Source organism: Hyperolius riggenbachi, chromosome 9 (genome assembly GCF_040937935.1).
Source record: "Hyperolius riggenbachi isolate aHypRig1 chromosome 9, aHypRig1.pri, whole genome shotgun sequence".
NCBI lineage: Eukaryota > Metazoa > Chordata > Amphibia > Anura > Hyperoliidae > Hyperolius > Hyperolius riggenbachi.
Window position 1 is genome coordinate 281,870,502 of NC_090654.1, and position 20,751 is coordinate 281,891,252.

Below are 20,751 nucleotides of genomic sequence, written 5' to 3' on the forward strand. Positions count from 1 at the left end.
AGCCCATGAAACTTCCAACAGTTTCGCCGGCTTCCGACTTCCTCAGGGGGGTGCGTGAAGTGAGGGATATGGAGGCTGCCATATTTGTTTCCTTTGAAGCAATACCAGTTGCAACCCACTTTTGGTTCCGGCGACTTAGCGAGTTGATGACCACTGCACCTGCGTGGCCCTGGTCTCGTGCATCCTCGATCGCGATCCTGCCGCCAAGAGTGTCCTGCGCATGCGCAGTATGAGAGTTTCTCAAACATGCGCAGGACGCTCCCGACAACAGGAGCGTGATCGAGGACGCAGCGGCCAACTGGCCATCGACTCACTAAAGGCCTCGATCACATCAGGGCCGTTTCTGTGCGCTTTTTACAGCGCACTGCCCTGTGCAATCAGCAAGGTATTTATTCTCCCATGTAACTAAATGCGCTGAGCAGCGTTACAAAAACGTAGTGTTGCATGCATTTCTGTTCGTTGAGCTGTAAAGCGCACATCAATGCAAGTGAATGGGTGCGCTTTTTTAGCGCACAGAAGCGCGTACAAGTGCATAGAAGTGCATGCGTTTTTTACCCCTAATTGAAGAAAAAAATACATTTACATACAAAAACAAAGTTTTCTTGACAACTGCTGCTGCTACAGTAAGCAAAACGTGTTTTAAAGAAGCGAAGCGCAACGCACAGAAATGCGCACTAAAGCGCGCACAAGCGCATGCGTTTTTTACCACACGCTTTCACACGTTTCTTAGCGCAGAAGATGTGAACGAGGCCAGAGTCACTGGAAACGAAAGTGAGTCGCTGCGGGGGACCGGTGGATCGGTTTGCCCCAGCGCGGGCACAGGACGGCTGCCAGGGGGGCGGTAGGAGCCCCAGGTATGTTAAACTGGCTTATTTTCAATTTCTTTAGGTTTCCTTTAAAGGAGAGGAATAAAGCTCAGAATCCATTAAACACATTTTTTTTTCAATTGAAGAATACACATATTTACACAGATCTGTACAGCAGTCCTAAAAGAGGGGCAAATAAGGAGGATAGAGGGATAGAGGGACTGCGTTCCCAAAGAGGGACTGTCCTTCCAAAAGAGTGACAGGTGGGAGCCATGATATGATGACGGCCAGACAGACGCACACATCTGCCTGTATCTAATACTCCTCCATACTGATGAGATTGCAGGATTGCCGCGGCCAAACGTCTGTGATATGGTAACTGCTGAAAATCTTAAACGCCTTTCAGAATTAACCATAAAGGATTAATAAGTCCATTAGTAAATGGCTTTGTTGGTGTCGGCCCCTGTGGCTCCAATCTGTTATGAGCCGACATGATCCCTGCTATGGCTTAAGCTGGATAGAGATGTCTGAGGGTGGTCTAGGGGATTATTGGTAGTGGTGGTCTGCTCATAACATAAACATACAGGAGATCAGTATACAGTCTGCAGCATGGTTCTTAAAGGACCACTTCATCGAAAAAAAATAAGCAGTTAAAATCTGTCAGCACCGAAAGGTTTTGGACTAGTCCAAGTCCTCATGGGTGATTCTCATGCTTTTCTTTGTCTTCTAAAGCCTTTCCTGAACGGCAATTGCTAAGCCTAACTGGCAGAACAGTGTGCAAGTGAGTAGTGAGGCTGGCTGGTATCTTACTATTTTGGCAGTTAACCTGCCATTCATTTCTTCAGGAAATGCTTTTGAAAACAAAACCCTGAGAATTCCCCATGTGGAGACGAACTAGTCCAAAACCTGTCAGTTCTGTCAGATTTTAACTTTCTACTTTTTTGTGCTGGAGTGCTCTTTTAAGCTACATACTCACCACATGACCACAGAATATGGATCGGGGGATAGGCAACGACGAACAATCCAACGAACAATCGTTCCCCAATACACTTTCGGCAATCGTGAACCTAGGAACAAATGATGGGTGGGTTCGCATTGTTGAACGATCGCGGTAACTAACACGGGGCGATTGAAACGACCGTCCGCGATTTAATCCATCATGGCGGTTGTTCAAAGCAAACAATTATCTCGTGCAATCGTCCATCGCTGAAAATCGTTAAACAAACTGTCGTTAAACGATGGTGCATGATATCGCGAAAAAACATTTGTCACGCAAAATCATTTGCATTAAAGTCGTTTATGGGGGAATAGGCCTTTAGGAAAGCTACATACACACCTTTGATTATTATTGCTTCAATCGTTTGTGATCTTCTCAGATGAAGTCTGCAGTCTGTGCAGGTGGCGTATGTCCGATTCGTACACGAGGGTGACTGATGGGGGATTCCGATAAAGTAACAGTAATGTGATGTAAATGATATTACACTGGCACTTCTGCCCGGGTTTCAGTGCAGTTCTCTGTGGATCAGCTACCCCTAAATAACAGAGATAAAGAGAGGTGTGGGGTCAAAAGGGCAACGACAGTATATCTCTAAACAATGCCCTCCTCCTTCTTATGCTGACCTCAGCCTCCTCACTAATGTAAACCACTTCACATAATGAAAAAAATGCTTCCTAGTGCCTAACCCTACACCCCCCCCCTCCTCCAGTGCCCATAACCCCTAAAGCTGACAGCTCTGTTCTGGCCCCACCCACCGCATGTCATGCTGGATCTCAGCTAGAACACTATTTGCATCGTGTTTATTTGCATGTTATCCCATCTTTTACTTCCTCTTTTACATCAGCAGCACTTTCAAAGGCAGAAAGGTTTATTTACTCAAATAATAATGTGATTTAGCAGACAAGACTATGTACTCTGTAAAGTGCTGCAGAAGATGTCAGTGCTATATACAGTAAATACATAATAATAATATGGTAGGACATCAGGGGCAAACCCAGGATTTTCAACGCGGGGATTCTTGAAAGGTCTCCCTCAACCCACACAATGCAGTATAATAATATGGTAGGACATCATGCTGGGTACACATAATGCAATTTCCCAGCAGACTCATAGGATCTGACAATTATTTCCTAAATGTCCGATCTGCTCCCAATTGGCAACGGGGTCGATCAGGAGCAGTTTGGATACAGATAATAATGAGGACGGCCAACATTGGTAATGACGGGGAAAGTTAATCATTCACACAGCAGGGCACAGGGCTGTGCTCATACATGACTCTAAATTCCCCCAGAGCTGTTCCATGCTCTGTACACACTGCTGCTCCATCCAAAGTCAACTGTAGCAGGGAAAAAAGGGAGGCAGTGCTGTGAGCTGCAGGATAACTGCAGATATTCTGGTGTCTCAACTTGGGCCTGTCCCCAGACACTGCACCAGCCCTGGTCTGAGGGGGGATTCTGGGCAGCTGTAATCCCTCCCTGCGTTTGCCTATGGATTAGACTGTGAGCTCCTCTGAGGACAGTCAGTGACATGACTATGTACTCTGTAAAGTGCTGCAGAAGATGTCAGCGCTATATAAATACATAATAATAATATGGTAGGACATTAGACTATGAGTATGGAAGGAATAGATTGTGAGCTCCTCTGAGGACAGTCAGTGACATGACTAAGTACTCTGTAAAGTGCTGCAGAAGATGTCAGTGCTATATAAATACATAATAATAATATGGTAGGACATTAGACTATAACTATGGCAGAATTAGACTGTGACCACCTCTGAGGACAGTCAGTGACATGACTATGTACTCTGTAATGTGCTGCAGAAGATGTCAGTGCTATATAAATACATAATAATAATATGGGAGAACATTAGACTATAACTATGGTAGGATTCGATTGTGAGCTCCTCTGAGGACAGTCAGTGACATGACTATGTACTCTGTAAAGTGCTGCAGAATATGTCAGTGCTATATAAACACATAATAATAATAATATGGGAGGACATTAGACTATAACTATGGTAGGATTCGATTGTGAGCTCCTCTGAGGACAGTCAGTGACATGACTATGTACTCTGTAAAGTGCTGCAGAATATGTCAGTGCTATATAAACACATAATAATAATAATATGGGAGGACATTAGACTATAACTATGGTAGGATTCGATTGTGAGCTCCTCTGAGGACAGTCAGTGACATGACTATGTACTCTGTAATGTGCTGCAGAAGATGTCAGTGCTATATAAATACATAATAATAATATGGGAGAATATTAGACTATAACTATGGTAGGATTAGATTGTGAGCTCCTCTGAGGACAATCAGTGACATGAATATGTACTCTGTACAGTGCTGCAGAAGATGTCAGTGCTATATAAATACATAATAATAATATGGGAGAACATTAGACTATAACTATGGTAGGATTAGATTGTGAGCTCCTCGGAGGACAGTCAGTGACATGACTATGTACTCTGTAATGTGCTGCAGAAGATATCAGTGCCATAGAAATACTAAATAATACTATACTAATAACATAATAATACTGCTGATACATACCTTGCTCACATATGAAAAGTGTTTCCCTTCATTAGAGGTGAACCTTGAGAGTGAATTTGAATTTGTGATACCGCAGCAATAATATGTAACAGTCACAAATGTCACATAACACCCTTATTCCACTCTGTGGCCCCGCCCAGTACCAAGCACCCCACATGATTGGGAATATTTGTCATGCAAATGAGATCAGTGACATAATTTAAATAGCTCTTTCCAACGACCTTGTAATCCCTAAGCTGCTTTGGTGACATCACTCTAATACTTGGCTTTACAGAAGAATTACTCCATTGAGCAGGTGGATGTTTGGCCAGTTCCCTGGCTGTAGTCCTTTTACATAACTTGCCATGAATACACCGGCGGTGGCTAATTGCTGCGGACACTCGCCTGGTGGCGGAGAGACGGAGTGCTTGAGGATGAAATCCATTCCAGAGGAACCCTACCAGGTCAACCACAGCGGCAGGCAGGAGACCAAAACAGGTCAAGAACGTTTTTTTTCCGTTGTTAATTACAGCACAGTCCCTGTTATCTGGAACTCAGGCAACTGGAAGTCTCACTAACCGGCATGCCTGAGGAACAAGGGGGACTTTGACTTGTGCTGGTGTTGGGCAGTTTTGCAGCCTTTAAAATACTTATTGATCCTCAGGCAATGTCTAGCAGCTTTCATCTTGCTCCTAGGGGGCTCCCTGCAGCTTCCGGAGCTTCTAGGTGCTACAGAAACCCTGCTAGATGTCGCTGGAGGCTTGGTAAGTATTTGGGGGGGGGGGGGTTTCTTCTGCTGGTTGCTCAAGCAAGCGACAAGCACATGTATCTGGCGTTTCCCGCTGGTGCCGGATATTGGGGACAGCTGTAGAGGGTATGTGTTTGGGGGGGAGAGGGTGGGGGGGGGCGTTGGTGGTCTTTTTTCCAGAGTAGCTGTTATGATACTGGGGAGAGAATGTGAGAACTTTCCAAGGAGAGGACTTGTTTCAGCCAGTAGACTTTGGTTGAATGTGTCCAAGTAGCGGTGAGTGGAGTTTCTGGGTAGCGGAAAAAGTGAAACAAGCCCGCGTTCCTTGGAGAAAATCCATCCCAGCGAATCTGTTTTTTAGGCTGAGAAATATAATTAGTTCTGAAAATTGTATTATTATTAATATTGTGCCTTTATGCAGCACTGACTTCTTCCGCTGTACTTTTACTTAGAGTATATAGTTATGTCACTGACTGTCCTCAGAGGCGCTCACAATCTAATCCTACCATAGTCATAGTCTAATGTCCTATCATATTATTATTATGTATTTATATAGCACTGACATCTTCTGCAGCACATTACAGAGTACATAGTCATGTCACTGACTGTCCTCAGAGGAGCTCACAATCTAATCCTACCATAGTCATAGTGTAATGTCCTACCATATTATTATTATGTATTTATATAGCACTGACATCTTCTGCAGCACTGTACAGAGTACATAGTCATGTCACTGACTGTCCTCAGAGGAGCTCACACTCTAATCCTACCATAGTCATAGTGTAATGTCCTACCATATTATTATTATGTATGTATATAGAACTGACATCTTCTGCAGCACTTTACAGAGTACATAGTCATGTCACTGACTGTCCTCAGAGGAGCTCACAATCTAATCCTACCATACTCACAATCAATCTAATCCTACCATAGTCATAGTGTAATGTCCTACCATGTTATTATTATGTATTTATATAGCACTGACATCTTCTGCAGCACTCTACTGAGTACATAGTTATGTCACTGGCTGTCCTCACAATCTCATCCCTACCATAGTCAGTCATTGTCTTGTCTTATGTTCCTACTGTACTGTAGGCCTTTTTGGGGGGGGGGGGGGGGGCAGTAAGCATACATTTCAAAGGGGCACCTGTTAAAAGGAGTGTGAGATGTTGCCAATAGTAAAATATTGGTAATGTTACCGGTATTCTACTCTCACCTTCTGTAACTTTAACACAGCATTAACCCTCCTCTCCCTACACGACACCTGACACTAACCTCCCCTACGGCTAATGGCGGGAATTAGGGCTGCTCAAATCCGGAACCGGGAGAACCGGAACCGGGAGACATCCGGATAGTTCTATCAGGATATCTCCCAGTTACCTGTGCGGGGTGGACGGGGGGGGGGGGTGTTTCAATCTTCACTCTCTGACGTCTTCTTTGGTTCGTCCCTCGGCACCTCCCACGAAGCCCTCCAAGCGGCGGTCATGTGATTACAAACACGTCCTCCTTCAACCCGGAAGGAGGAAGTGTTTGTAATCACGAGACTGCCGCTTGGAGCACATCGTGGGAGGCGCCGAGGGGCGGACCGAAGAAGACGTCAGACAGGTAAGGAGATAAGACGTCAGACAGGTAACTGGGAGATATCCTGATAGAACTATCCGGATGTCTCCCGGTTCCGGATTTGAGCAGCCCTGCCGGGAATACAACATTAGATATTTTGGCAGATAGATGGTTCGTTAGATAATTTCCAACATGTCCGATCTTATTTTTGATCGTTTTTCTGATTGATTTCTCATAGAAGGGAATGGAAATTGATAAGAAAAGATAAGGGAATCGATCGGACAGTAAATCGGCTGAAAAATCTCATTGTGTATTCCCAGGAAGGATAACACTAACCTCCCCCTGCCTATGCCTCCCCCTGCCTATGCCTGACACTCCCTCCCCCCTCCCTCCTACACGTAACACTTTTGAATCGAAAATGAGACAATTTGTACTCGGGATCACTGACTTTCATCACATGCGAGCTGCATACGCGACAATGGCTGTGAAAAATGCATTTGATGAAAACTACTCAATTGAAATTGCATTGGTGTCAGTACTAATGCAAATATTTGCAAATGCAAATTCGGTCCTGGACTCAGCATCAGCACAGCGGTCAGGCAACTGGCATTGTTTATTACACCAACAACGACAAAACATCTGTAAAGCGCTTTTCACTCATAGGACCCAAAGCGCATAAGCTTGTCTCTGATCAGTACATAGTGATATGTACAGGGGGAAAGGTTATGGGATTATATATGCCAGACTAAACAGGTGCCTTTTCAGTTTTCATTTAAACATGTCCAAGGTTGGAGCTGTCTTAAATACGTTTGGCAAGGCATTCCACAGGGTAGAGGCAGCATGACAGAAAGCTCTGGCTCCAAAGGTTTTTAGTTGAGCTCTAGGGGTGGTCAAGTTATTGGATCTGAGGTTGTGGTGGGTGTGACGCATTTGCAGCAAATCCTTCAGGTATCCGGGTAGGGGAGTAACAAGGTCCCACCGGGCTCCCCTGCAGAAATACTAAGCGTCCCCCCCCCCCTCGGGGCCTGCTTGGGGCCGTTTTGGGAGGCTGGAGGGAGGGGTCGCCATGCTGCACTTCAGCAGGAAGGGGGGACGGTCCCCCCTTCCCTCACCTCGGGCTCTCCCCTCCAGCATTGAATAATTTGTGGATGCAGGCGGCGGGCAGCGGCAGATACATACCTTCAGTGCGTTCCAGCGTGGACGTACCTCTCTCTAGCCTCTGACGCGACTTCCTGTTTATACAGGAAGTCGCGTCAGACACTAGAGGGAGAAACGTCCACGCTGGAGCGCACGGAAGGTGTGTATCTGCCGCTGCCCGCCGCCTGCATCCACAAACTATTCAATGCTGGAGGGGAGCGCAGAGGGGAGAGCCCGAGGTGAGGGGGGGGACCGACCCCCCCCCCTTCCCGTCGAAGTGCAGCATGGCTTTCCCCTCATGCTGCGAGTCTGCGACCCCTCCAGCCCCTCAAAACAGCCCCAAGCAGGCCCTGAGGGGGGCCCGGGCCTCCCCGCGGGGGCAGGAGCTGCAGGTCCTATTGTTACGCCAGTGAAAAGGATTCTGCATTTTATGGGTAGCCGGTGTAGTGAGCAAAGGATTGGTGTTTGTGGTTATTAGAGAATGAAGATGGCAGCCTCCGTATTTCTCTTTCTTCAGGTTCCCTCTAAACCAGGGGTAGGGAACCTACGGCTCAGGAGGCAGATGTGGCTCTTTTGATGGCTGCATCCGGCTCACAGACCAATCAGTAGGGGTTGAATCACTAAGCTACACAGCTCAAGCAGCACAGCTTAGTGTGGCAGCGCTAGTAACATTTTCAATGTAAGCACGCTACTGCTGTAGTATGTACTACTAACTTACTCACACTCCCCCCAAAACGAACAACGGCCACTCCAATTGTCCCACTTTGGACCCTGTCAGGACAGGTCCAGTGATTTTGAAGAACGAGATCCCCACACTTTGATTGGGCCAATAGGATGTCTGTCACTTGACAGGCAGCCTATTGGGCCAAAGTGTGGGGATCTCGTCCTACAAAGTTAATCAACCCCCAAGTCAGCTAGCTAATTGTACAAGCTGTTAGTCGGTATTTCTCCTGTTTGGCTCTCTGGGAAATAGCTGATGTTGCTGAAACCCAAGAGAAAACGTGTCTGACACTTCCGCTGCCCGGCGGATCAACTGTATACACATCACCATGGCAACAGAGACGTGAGCCCTACTGTCCCAGTTTGAAACATATTATATGGCTGTCACGGAATTACATTTTAAAATATGTGCCGTTTATGGCTCTCTCAGCCAGGAAGGTTCCTGACCCCTGATCTAAACTTTTTTTTTTTTTTACTTGTTACTTTATTTGACTTGAGTTTGACTCCTGTCTGCAGAGACTCCAGGCAGGTAGCGCTCCCGGGCTGATGGCCGCGTTATAAGTTTCCTCCCGGCCTGCAGCGGGCGGCGCGCACAACAGATGGCTGCTGGAGAGACTTTAACTGGCGGATAATGTTATTAGAGGTGCACTTGGTGATAAGCAGGGATTGTGTTTGTGTTTTATCGCTGAACTACAAACAGCATTACGCTTCCTGTGCTGCTGCTGCGGACACTTTCCTCAGGGCAGGCGACACGTGCCACGCACAGAAAACATTCCACTTCCCAGCAGGGATATGTTCAGGGCCGGATTTCTGCCAAGGCCGCCTAGGTGGTGGCCCGGGGAATGAATACTTCACATGGGACAGGGGGCGCAAAAAAGGAGAGTCAGTCAATCAAATCCGGACTGGATTTTTTTAACAGCTTATACAGTAATACAATAACATTTGTAAGGTGCTTTTCTCCCATAGGAATAAAAGTGCATAGATCAGTTTGCTTGTTTGCTACCCTCTTTCCCTGAAAATAAGCCCTAGCTGGGATTTTGACCACACTTGAAATATAAGCCAGTCCTCGAAAATAAGCCCTAGCGGAACTTAAAGGACAACGGAAGTCAGAGGTATATGGAGGCTGACATATTTATTTCCTTTTAAACAATACCAGTTGCCTGGCTACCCTGCTGATCCTCTGCCTCTAATACCGTTAGCCATAGACTCTGAACAAGCATGCAGCAGGTCGGGGGTTTCTGACATTATTGTCAGATCTGACAAGATTAGGCACATGCTTGTTTCTGGTGTTATTCAGACACTATTTAGGAAAAGGTTCTTTACAGTAAGAGTGATTAAGATGTGAAATGCATTGCCACAGGAAGTCGTTATGGCAAACTCTATACCAGCATTTAAAGGGGGCTTAGATGCTTTCTTTGCGTTGAAAGACATCCATAGCTACAATTACTAGGTAATGCCCAGTGATGTTGATCCAGGGATTTTATCTGATTGCCATGTGGAGTCGGGAAGGAATTTTTCCCTTTTGGGGCTAATTGGACCATGCCTTGTAAGGGTTTTTCGCCTTCCTCTGGATCAACAGGGATATGTGAGGGAGCAGGCTGGAGTTGTACTTTGTTCTCTGGTTGAACAATGGGCACACATAATTGACTAAATAATTTATAAAAGAATGTTGTAAAAAAAAACAAAAAAAACCCACACTTTTATCAATTAACCTTTTGCAGATTTGGTCATTGAAATCTACGCCCTGTTTACTGCCTCTTATTCCAGCCAGGGCGTAGATTTCAGTTACTCGTCGCCGCGCAGTACTGTCGCTGTAATGACAGTTTAGCTCCATGTGCCATGAACACTGTGAGCCAATCAGTGATGGCAGCACGAATTCCAGCAAAAAAAAAAAAACTCCTTAAAGAGACTCCGTAACAAAAATTGCATCCTGTTTTTTATCATCCTACAAGTTCCAAAAGCTATTCTAATGTGTTCTGGCTTACTGCAGCACTTTCTGCTATCACAGTCTCTGTAATAAATCAATGTATCTTTCCCTTGTCAGACTTGTCAGCCTGTGTCTGGAAGGCTGCCAAGTTCTTCAGTGTTGTGGTTCTGCTATGAACTCCCCTTTCCAAGCCCCTCTATGCACACTGCCTGTGTATTATTTAGATTAGAGCAGCTTCTCTCTTCTCTCATCGTTTACAAGCTGGATAAATCGTCCTCTGAGCTGGCTGGGCTTTCACATACTGAAGAATTACAGGGCAAAGCTGTTTGCAGGAGAAAAAAGAGCAGCCTGAAACTTCAGTGCATGAGAACTGCAGGGGGAAAGAAACACACAAATGATCTCTTGAGATTCAAAAGGAAGGCTGTATACAGCCTGCTTGTGTATGGTTGTATTTTCTATGTGTGGACATACAGTACATCAACCTACTTCCTGTTTTGGTGGCCATTTTGTTTGTTTATAAACAAACTTTTTAAAACTGTTTTTAACCATGCGGCGAGGAGCGGCGAAATTGTGACAGAGGGTAATAGGAGATGTCCCCTAACGCACTGGTATGTTTACTTTTGTGCGATTTTAACAATACAGATTCTCTTTAAAGAGAGTCTGAAGCGAATTAAAATGTCTCTTTTTATTGCCCGCTTAAGTTAAGCAGTAAGAGCAAAGGGCTGCAGAATGAGGTATTTATCCCCCCAAAACCCCGGGGCAAAATTCCATAACTTTCCAGGTCGTAGACTTTGCTGCCCGGGGGAGGCAGAGCTTTGCACAGTAGCTCCGCCTCCAGTGCAGTCAATCTCTGTCGATCTCTGCCTCTCCCTGCTTCTCTCAGGGAAAGAAGACTGGGAGGGGCGGGGAGAGGTGGAGACCGGCAGAGATTGACTGCACTGGAAGTGGAGCTACTGCGCAAAGCTCTGCCTCATTCAGGAAGTGATCCCCAAATTTTGCCCCGGGGATTTCGGGGGATAAATACATTGTTCTTCCGCGGGAATGCGGTGAACCAGCTTTGATCGTACTGCTTAACTTAAGTGGGCAATGAAAAGAAAAAAATAATTCACTTCAGACTCTCGTTAAAGGAAAACGAAAACACCGGGGAAGGGGGGGATATACAGAAAAAAATTATACATCCCTGGGGCTTCCTCCAGCCCCCCTCAGACTGATCGCTCCCTCGCCGTAATCTCACCACACCTGGATACTTCACTATTCGGCCCATAAAGTCCTTCAGTCTGGGGCATATTGCGCATGTGCAAGTCCGCCCACGCACACATGCCCCCAACCCGCTCCAGTTGCTGGGAGCATTCTGTGTCTGCGCAGTTGGATGAAGCGAAGCGTGCAGGCGGACTTTACGGGACGAATAGCGAAGGATCCAGTAGGTGGAGGAGGACAGCAGGGCCTCCTCTGCCTCGGCCTGGCCCTTGTGATTAGCCTGAGGGGGCTGGAGTAAGTCCCAGTTATGTATATAATGTTTTTATATCCCCAAATGAGAAAGAGGGACACTTATGTTACGCCCCTGCCACACCCCCGAGTGCGCCCCCGTCAAACCCCTAGTCACGCACACCATAAAGATTTCATAAGAAAAATATGTTGTTTCATAATTCAAATCACACTGGTCCTTTCTATCCTGGTTCATTTTCCTTCATATTAATATTTTTAAATGAATAATATATTAATTTAAAGGATGGGAATAAAGTTTAGAGTCAATCAAACACATTTTTAGTAGAGCAATATATATATTTACATAGAAAGAGGGACAAAGTCCTGAAAGAGGGACAAATGAGGAGGAAAGTGGGACAGAGGGACAGGACTACCAAAGAGGGACTGTCCCTCCAAAAGAGGGACAGTTGGGAGCTATGAGATATATACAGTAAAGATCCAGTGGTAGTTTCTTGCAAATTTTAGATTCCAATTTTGGATGAATAATGTTATTCCACCACCAGGTGGCAGTGCTCTATTTGGGTTCTACAGGAGACTTCAGTTTCTCTGCTGGTCCTTCGACTTTACTGATGCTGGTAGATGCTGAAAATTGAGTTCTGCACAATGCTGTTAGTAGCACGGTGCTATTCCTTTTAAATAAAATCAATAACATCAAAGCCACTCAAAATGATGGATTGCACAGAAAGAAATAACCTGTCATGCCGACAGTACAGGCAATTCCATTGTATCTGTTGTTTTCGTTGGCTATCCCTGATCAATGGACTAATCTACCTCTAGGCCCTCCTAGGCTGTCCAGTTTAAAATTGCAGGAAAAAAATGCAAACATGCAGCTCCCGAGTGGGCCCTTCACATTAATGGCCAGTGTGGTGGTCCACATTTCCTGCCTTCCTGCGTGTACTGTATTTTTAGGCATATAAGACTGGGAGAAAGTAACTGCGTCTTATATGCCTAATTCAGGGAGTCCCCGAACGTGCGTCAATATGAACTGCCGACCTGCCGTGTCCCCGCTGCTCGCCCGGAATAAATGAAAGCATTGCCACCACAGCTCACCTAATCACCCAATAAACAGCCCACAGTGATCAGAGACCTCTCCTCTCTCTCTCTCACTACTCCTCTGGTGCCGCCTTCTGCTGATCACATCATCATTACACACGTGACCAGCACTAGGGGAGCAGTGTGAGATAGGAGAGGTCTCTGATCGCCGCAGATTAGGTAAGCCGTGCTGCCGATGCTTTTTTGTATTTATTCAGGGGGAGCAGAGAAGGACATGGGGAGAAAAGGAGGACACAGGGGGACAGAAGGGGATACAGAGGGGACAGAAGAGGACACATGGGGACAGAAAAGGGGACAGAAGGTGACACATAGGGAAAGAAGCGGACATATGGGATGGGGGACACATGGGGAACAGAAGGGGACAGATGTGTGACACATGAGGACATACAAGGTACAAGGGGGACACAATAATTGGAGTAGCGCATCTGCAAGATGCTCCTGGAACATGGACATACCAGGTTTAGTATCTTTTCCCCCTGGTTTTTGCCCTCTAAACCTAGGTGCGTCTTATGATCAGGAGTGTCTTATATGCCCAAAAATACGGTATCTACATGTTCATCTTATGCTACATGTTACGTCTGTTATCCTATAGCAGCCTTGTAAGGAAACAGACTTGCCCCCATCCCATCCAGGATAGAAAACGTACTGCCACGCCGGTGTGACGCTCGGAATGTTGATGCCGCGTCTCGGAGGTTTGCATGAAGGCCCTAAAAATACAGATTTTTGTTTACCAAATATATTCCTCAGCGTCTCTGACCAGTTTAGTCAGAAAAACCGCCCTATATGCAATAGGTGAGTATTTGCACAAGTTACTTCCTTGTATAAGATATCCTGTGTATAAAGTCCTGATGTTTCTGGACCCCTAAACATCTCCGACCCCACCTCAACCTAACTGGGTCCCCTGTAGGTGCACAAGTGAATGGCTCGGGAGTTTAAAGAGATCCTGTAGTGAGAGAGATATGGAGACTGCCATATTTATTTCCTTTTAAACAATACCAGTTGCCTGGCAGTCCTGCTGATCTCTTTGGATGCAGTAGTGTCTGAATCACACACCTGAAACAAGCAGCTAATCCAGTCTGACTTCAGTCAGAGGCAGAGCACCTGATCTGCATGCTTGTTCAGGGTCTATGGCTAAAGGTACTAGAGGCAGAGGATCAGCAGGGCTGCCAGGCAACTGGTATTGTTTAAAAGAGAAATAAATATGGCAGCCTCCATATTCTTCTCACTTCAGGTGTCCTTTAACCTTCTCTCAGTAATACAAGCAAAGCAGATGTCTCTTATGCCTCCGCCTTGAACCGGCCCCGCAATACAATCGCGTTAAGCTGACGGATCACAAATTACTAGGTGTTGTCAGGTTCCTTGACAGCGTTCCGTGCGGAGGGAGTGGGGCTAGAGGCAGAGCAGTATCATCCACCAGGCAACCTAGGCAGGTGCCAGGGGCCTAGTGTGTGACAAGGGGCTCACCTGCCACCTTCTCTAACCTCTCTGAACTTCAGCTTGCCAAAAGGACCTCAAGGGGCCCTTAAATCTATTAACTTGCTTAGGGCCCCATTACATCTTAACCACTTAGCAACTTCTGCCAAGCTTTTCTACGTCCTTGTTTATAAACACCTATAAACACATGTAAATGTTTGGTTCTGTTTTCTATTTTTAGAAAACTGAGTACGTATAGCACCATCTTGTGGCCAAAAAGTAAAACTACTTCCAAATACACCATTATTCACTTACCATAGAAACATTAAATACATTTTCATTATTTTTAAAACTCCTTCACCCCTAACCCAAAATAAAATATTATCGCCATACTTTGCACTAGGGACACAATTTAAACATTACAATAGCCGGGACAAATGGGCAAATAAAATGTGTCTGTTTTATCTACAATAGCACATTTTATTTTTACACTACAATGGCTGAAATCTGAGAAATAGTGATTTATTTTTTCATTTTCTTCTTCTTCTACGTTGTCAAGTGCATATAAAATAATATAATTCTTAGCATAAAGTACTGCCCAAAGAAAGCCTAGCTTTTCCCGCAAAAAATTATATACAGATCATTTCAGTGTGATAATTAGTGATAAAGTTATTACGGGAAGAGCTTTTGAAGGGAAAAAAACCTGTGGTAGAGAAGTGGTTATCCATATCTGTCTAGAGGGCATTTTTCATGCAAAAAGGAAAAAAATTAAAAGCGCACACTAACTAATATAACTCTGTGCCAGGAAACTAATCAAAGACCTTGTATACTGATAAGGAGCTAAGCCAGTGAATGCCGCACCAGGCCAGGAATGTGTATCTGGGGTTGGACTTTAACTACAGAACGACGCAAGGAAGAATATTCTTTGTTTCCGCCCGGGAATAGACTTCGCATTACCGCCAGTATCAGCAAATAATGGGTAGTTAAGGTTACATGTTATACAAAACAGATAACTAGATAATTGGTCCCTTGAGGATTATCACTGCAACTCAACCCCATTCCATACCGCCCCATGCCAATAGCTCTGCAGAGAACCGACATCCTTAGACGCATCCTTGGGCGCATCCTTAGAAAGAAAGCTGACCTGTCTGTGATGAGGTCCACTGTAAAGAAGAATGCAAAAGGATGTATACTTACCTGGGACCTCTAGCCCCCTGCAGACCACCAGTTCCCTCTCCATCCTCCCAGTTCCCTCGGTTGTACCGCTCTGTTTGCAACTCGGCCAAGTCACTGATCACTGCGCATGCACAGTCCTGGCCTCACCCACCAATTGTGCTCCCACCATGGCCAGAGAAGCACATGCAAAGTTTGATAAGACTACAGTAAGTTATTCAGGATACCCACTTTTATGGTATTTATGCAGGTTTCAGCATCGGAAACATTTCCTATATCTATATATCTCTATATATTGTATGTAACCCCTCCCGGTGATGTTTAGCCTAGGCTGTTTAGCTATGCAGAATTCTCCTCCAAGTGCATTCTGGGAAACCAGAGGCTATTTCTACTGATTTCAGAACACACTACAGACAAACATTCCTCAGTTGTGTTGGAGAAAGCCATTATTTTCCACAATGCAACGGGGTTCACAGACAGCAAACTGTCAGGACCAATCGTCATGACATCACACTGTGGGAGGGGTTTCACCACAATATCAGCCATACAGACCTCCCTGATGATCTGTTTGAGAAACGGTAAAGATTTCTTGTGCATAGAACTCTCAGTAACGAACATTCCGCACTGATCACCTGGCAGGACTAAAGATGTCACCACCAGCGATACATTTCAGAATGTAAATCAGGGAGAGGAAAGATTTTACAATGGGCAAACACTGACTAAATAATGTATAAATGAATATTGTAAACAATAAGCATTATTATTCATTATGTTATTTTTCACTACAGTTCCTCTTTAAAGTGATCCTCAACCATACATGTCAAACTCCGGCCCGTTTGCCAAATCTGGCCCTCAGAGCCATTAAATTTGGCCCCCCGGTGATCCCGCCACTTTGCATTAGATTTGGCCCACTCTAGACCACTATATTGGAGGTGAAGCCCTAGGACACCAGGGAAGGCATTTGGGGGAGGTAGGAGAACTGTACTAAACATTAGGGAACTGTATAGGGGGGTTGGAGGGGAGCCATTAGACACCAGGGAACTCTATAAGGGAGGAAGATGGCCACCAGTCATTGAGGTTGGCCTGCGACTTGGTCCCAGTGTTTAGTTTACAGCCCATTTTGTATTTGAGTTTGACACCCCTGACCTAAACCAAACGGAAGAAAAAGACCTCCATTTATCTGGGGCTTCTACCAGCCCCCTGTTCCTGCGCCGTCACTCAACGATCCTTCGGTGTGTCTAAGCCCCCATCCAACCTCCCCCCCCCCCCCCCCCACGGATATGTTTTGTTTTCCAGCAACTTGTCAGGTGATGGCCAGTGCACCTGCGCAGCCCTGGTCGCACGCATCCTCAACCACCCTCCCTTCCATGCTGCGCATGAGATGATCTCATATTGCGCCCGTGCAGGACGCTCCCAGCGCTGGCAGTGTGAACGAGGATCCGCGTGGCCAGTTGTTGGAAGACAGGCAAGCAGTAACGGCGCGAGCACAAGGCGGCTGCAGGGGGCTGATAGAAGACCCCGGAAAGTGTCATTCTTTTTTTTCCATTCGGTTTCCTTTTATTAACAAATGTCAGAACAGAAATACGACAGATGACACGACTCATCACAGAATGTAAGGCAGGAAAGTTACAACATCGGAATTTAGTTTATCCAGTTCTCGCAGGTACTTCCTCCGCCTCTCTTGAGCACACCGGCCTCACCCGACGCTCGATCGCGCCGCCATCTCTAGCGGAACATCTTGTCGCGTCTTATTTTTTTTCCGATGAGGGTAAAACAAACAGAAAACACCACCCTGCGCCTGCTGCTCTGTAACATAGCCTCGCAGTGAGGCCGGCCAACAAGCTGCGTTTTACGATCTGGAGGAGAAACGGCCGGATGTGCCAAGTTCTCTTCCCAGCAAGCGACGTGCAGCACGAGGAAGGGAGGGAGAGCACCAGACAGATACACTTACCGTTCTTTAGCTGGGTTGTGTGCCATGTAAAAGGACCCGGACACTTGTCTCACACCAGCTGCATTGTATGGAGCTTCTGCCATACAAGACATTTTAGCTTAAAGAGGAACTCCAGTGAAAATAATGTCATTAAAAAAGTGCTTCATTTTTACAATAATTATGTATAAAGGATTTAGTCAGTGTTTGCCTGTTGTAAAATCTTTTAAATCCCTGATTTGCATTCTGACATTTATCACATGGTGACATATTTACTGCTGGCAGGTGATGTCACTGGAAGGAGATGCTGCTTGCTTTTTTGGCACTTGGACCCAGCTGTAAACAGTTGTTATCTCCCACAATGCAATGAGGTTCACAGACAGGAAACTGTCAGGACCCTGGTCCTGACATCACACTGTGGGAGGGGTTTCACCACACTATCAGCCATACAGAGCCCCCTGATGGTCCGTTTGAGAAAAGGAAAAGATTTCTCAGGGGAAAGGGAGTATCAGCTACTGATTGGGATGAAGTTCAATTCTTGGATACGGTTTCTCTTTCAAAAAAAGGCACTGTAGTGAAAATAACATGATTAATAAAATTACTTCTTTGTCATAGTTAGGGCCAGGTCACACGGACACATGGTGGCGATTACCGCGGGCGTCTGATACAACGCTCCCATTCAAGTAAATGGGAGATTTTATATCGGCTGTTTATTGTTGTTTACGCAAAAGCGTTGTTCCGATCCCAATTTTCGTTCTATGGCTTCCAGGGTCGATTAACCTCCGCTTTCTTCATGTCTCCCTATGGGGACGAAAACTATAACAATAACCCTTATCCAACTAAACGCCTAATCAAATGAACCATCCTTTACAGGACAACTGAAGTGAGACGAATATGGAGGCTGACATGTTTATTTCCTTTTAAACAATACATACAAGTTGCCTGGCTGTCCTGCTGATCTCTTTGGATGCAGTAGTGTCTGAATCACACCAGAAACAAGCATACAGCTAATCTTGTCAGATATGACAATAATGTCAGAAACACCTGATCTGCAGCATGCTTGTTTAGGGGCTATGGCTAAAAGTATTAGAGGCAGAGGATCAGCAGGACATCCAGGCAACTAGTATTGCTTAAAGGGAACCCGAGGTGAGAGAAATAAGGTGGCTGCCATATTTATTTCCTTTTAAACAATACCAGTTGCCTGGCCGTCCTGCTGATCCTCTGCCTCTAATACTATTAGCCATAGCCCCTGAACAAGCATGCAGCAGATCAGGTACTCTGACTCAGCAGACTGCGGTTTTACTGGATTAGCCATATGCTATATAAATACTTAATAATAATAATAATAATAATAATAATAATAATAATAATGCTTGTCCCAGGGTTTTAACTCACACTACTTATGCCAAATGATCAACAGGGCTGCCAGGCAACTAGCATTGTTTACAAGGAAATAAATATGGCAGCCTCCATTTCCCGCTCGCGTCAGTTGTCCTTTAAACAAGCGCACACAGCTGTTTAACGAGATGATGATGCGTTGGCAGTCGTAAAGCCTGTAATATTCGGTTTCACCGGCCCCATGTAGTGTTTAAAATTCAATGAGGCGTCGCTCCTAATTAAAGGGCCAGCGCAGAGCCGTGTGAGCAGGTGATGCTTATGAAAAGGTGAGCTCATTTTCCGCACCAGGGACTCTTGTGAATCGCATGATTGCGGAGTAATCCTCCTGCTTCCGTGTCCCACAATGCATGTGCTTGTGACAGCCCCAGGCGGTTCCCAGGCTGCTTGGAACAGACAGCACCCCCAGAGCCTCATCCCCCCCCCCCTATTCCCTTTTACAGATCACTGACTGTGACTTTATTCCAAAAAGGAATCCCACTCTTCCGTCTACAGTTACTGGCGGAGGGGAGGGGGCCAATGGCCTGTGTGTATCTTGTAACCTGGGAGCGCTGCGTACACACGCCGCTGATCAGATGTCCTGCGCATTATTTCTAGAGAATGACACTTCCTGAACCTGACCCGAATACTAAGTACGGCTACTGAGGCCCCCGCTGGAGCCCGACTGTGGCTGCGAAACTACACCGGCCTCCCAACAAGTGTGTCGCTTTTGTTGATTCGTAAAGCGTTGCGGTTTCTCCGATTGCAAACAGATCATTCGCCGGGTGCTTAGAGCGTTTGGTTCAGCAGAGATAAGGGCTCTTTTCCACTATGAAACGCGATGGAAATCGTGTTTCAATCCAATTTCGACAAATGAGATTGCGATTGCGATCGAGCTACTATACTCAGTATAGAACAGCTCAATCGCATACAAAACGCAGCAGGACTACTCTTGTGCTCGGACCAAAATCATGAGCAAGTCGGATAGCACTAATGGAAATGGCCGCTGCCGTTTCTATTAGCTTTACTGTACCCTGCGTCTTGCAATCCATTAGCAATCAGAATCAGATCGCAAAACGCAAGGTAGTGGAAAAGGGCCCTAACGCAATAGGGAGTCCAGCTGATTCTAGAATTCGCAAAACGCAATCGCTAATTGCTTTTTCTAGCGATTTTATCAATGTTTTCTGGAGTGATATCTGGTGATTTAAAAGGGTTACTTAAAGAGAAACCGTAACCAAGAATTAAACTTCATCACAATCAGTAGCTGATACCCCCTTTCCCATGAAAAAATCTTTTCCTTTTTACAAACAGAATATCAGGGGGCTCTGTATGGCTGATATTGTGGTGGACCCCCGCCCACAGTGTGATGTCAGGACCATGGTGCTGACATCACACTGTGGGAGCCTTGTTGCATTGTGGGAAATAACAGCTGTTTTCAACTTCCAAAAAAGCAAACAACATCTCCTTCCAGTGACATCACCTGCTAGCAGTAAAAATGTCACCATGTGATGAAGGTCAGAATGTAAATCAGGGAAAGGAAAGATTTTACAATGAACAAACACTGACTAAATCATTTATACATAATTATTGTAAAAATTAAGCACTTTTTTTATTACATTATTTCCACTGGAGTTTCTCTTTAACTAAAAACAAACAAAAAAACAAAGCAGTTTAACTTACCTTGGGCTTCTTGCAGCCCCTGCAGTCTTTCTGTGCATGCGCTGTCCTTCCACGACTCTCCAGCAAGCAGCTGCGATGCCCTGACAGCTGACTGGTTGCGGCCAGTCAGAGTCTACGGCGGGTTTGTGGCCCTAAGCTGTTTGCACCCTGATTGCGCTCCTGTTGCCGGGAGTGTTCTGTGCATGCACAGTAGTGATTTTCCCATGCTGCGCATGCG

The 20,751-nt window shown here is 45.7% G+C and overlaps 1 protein-coding gene across 8 annotated transcripts in view; it reads left to right on the top strand.

Moving 5' to 3' along the window:
• EML1 (EMAP like 1) overlaps window positions 1–20,751 on the top strand; it is a 190,830-nt gene that overhangs the window by 14,869 nt on the left and 155,210 nt on the right. For 7 of the 8 annotated variants that reach the window (XM_068254672.1, XM_068254673.1, XM_068254675.1 and 4 more), the window contains exon 1: window positions 4,639–4,835. The exons of the other annotated variant lie outside the window; for it this stretch is intronic. In XM_068254672.1, coding sequence (XP_068110773.1) covers window positions 4,703–4,835 — 133 coding nt within the window. In that variant the 5' untranslated portion in view covers window positions 4,639–4,702. Of the gene's footprint in view, window positions 1–4,638; window positions 4,836–20,751 lie in introns of those variants that run through there. 8 annotated transcript variants of the gene reach the window in all.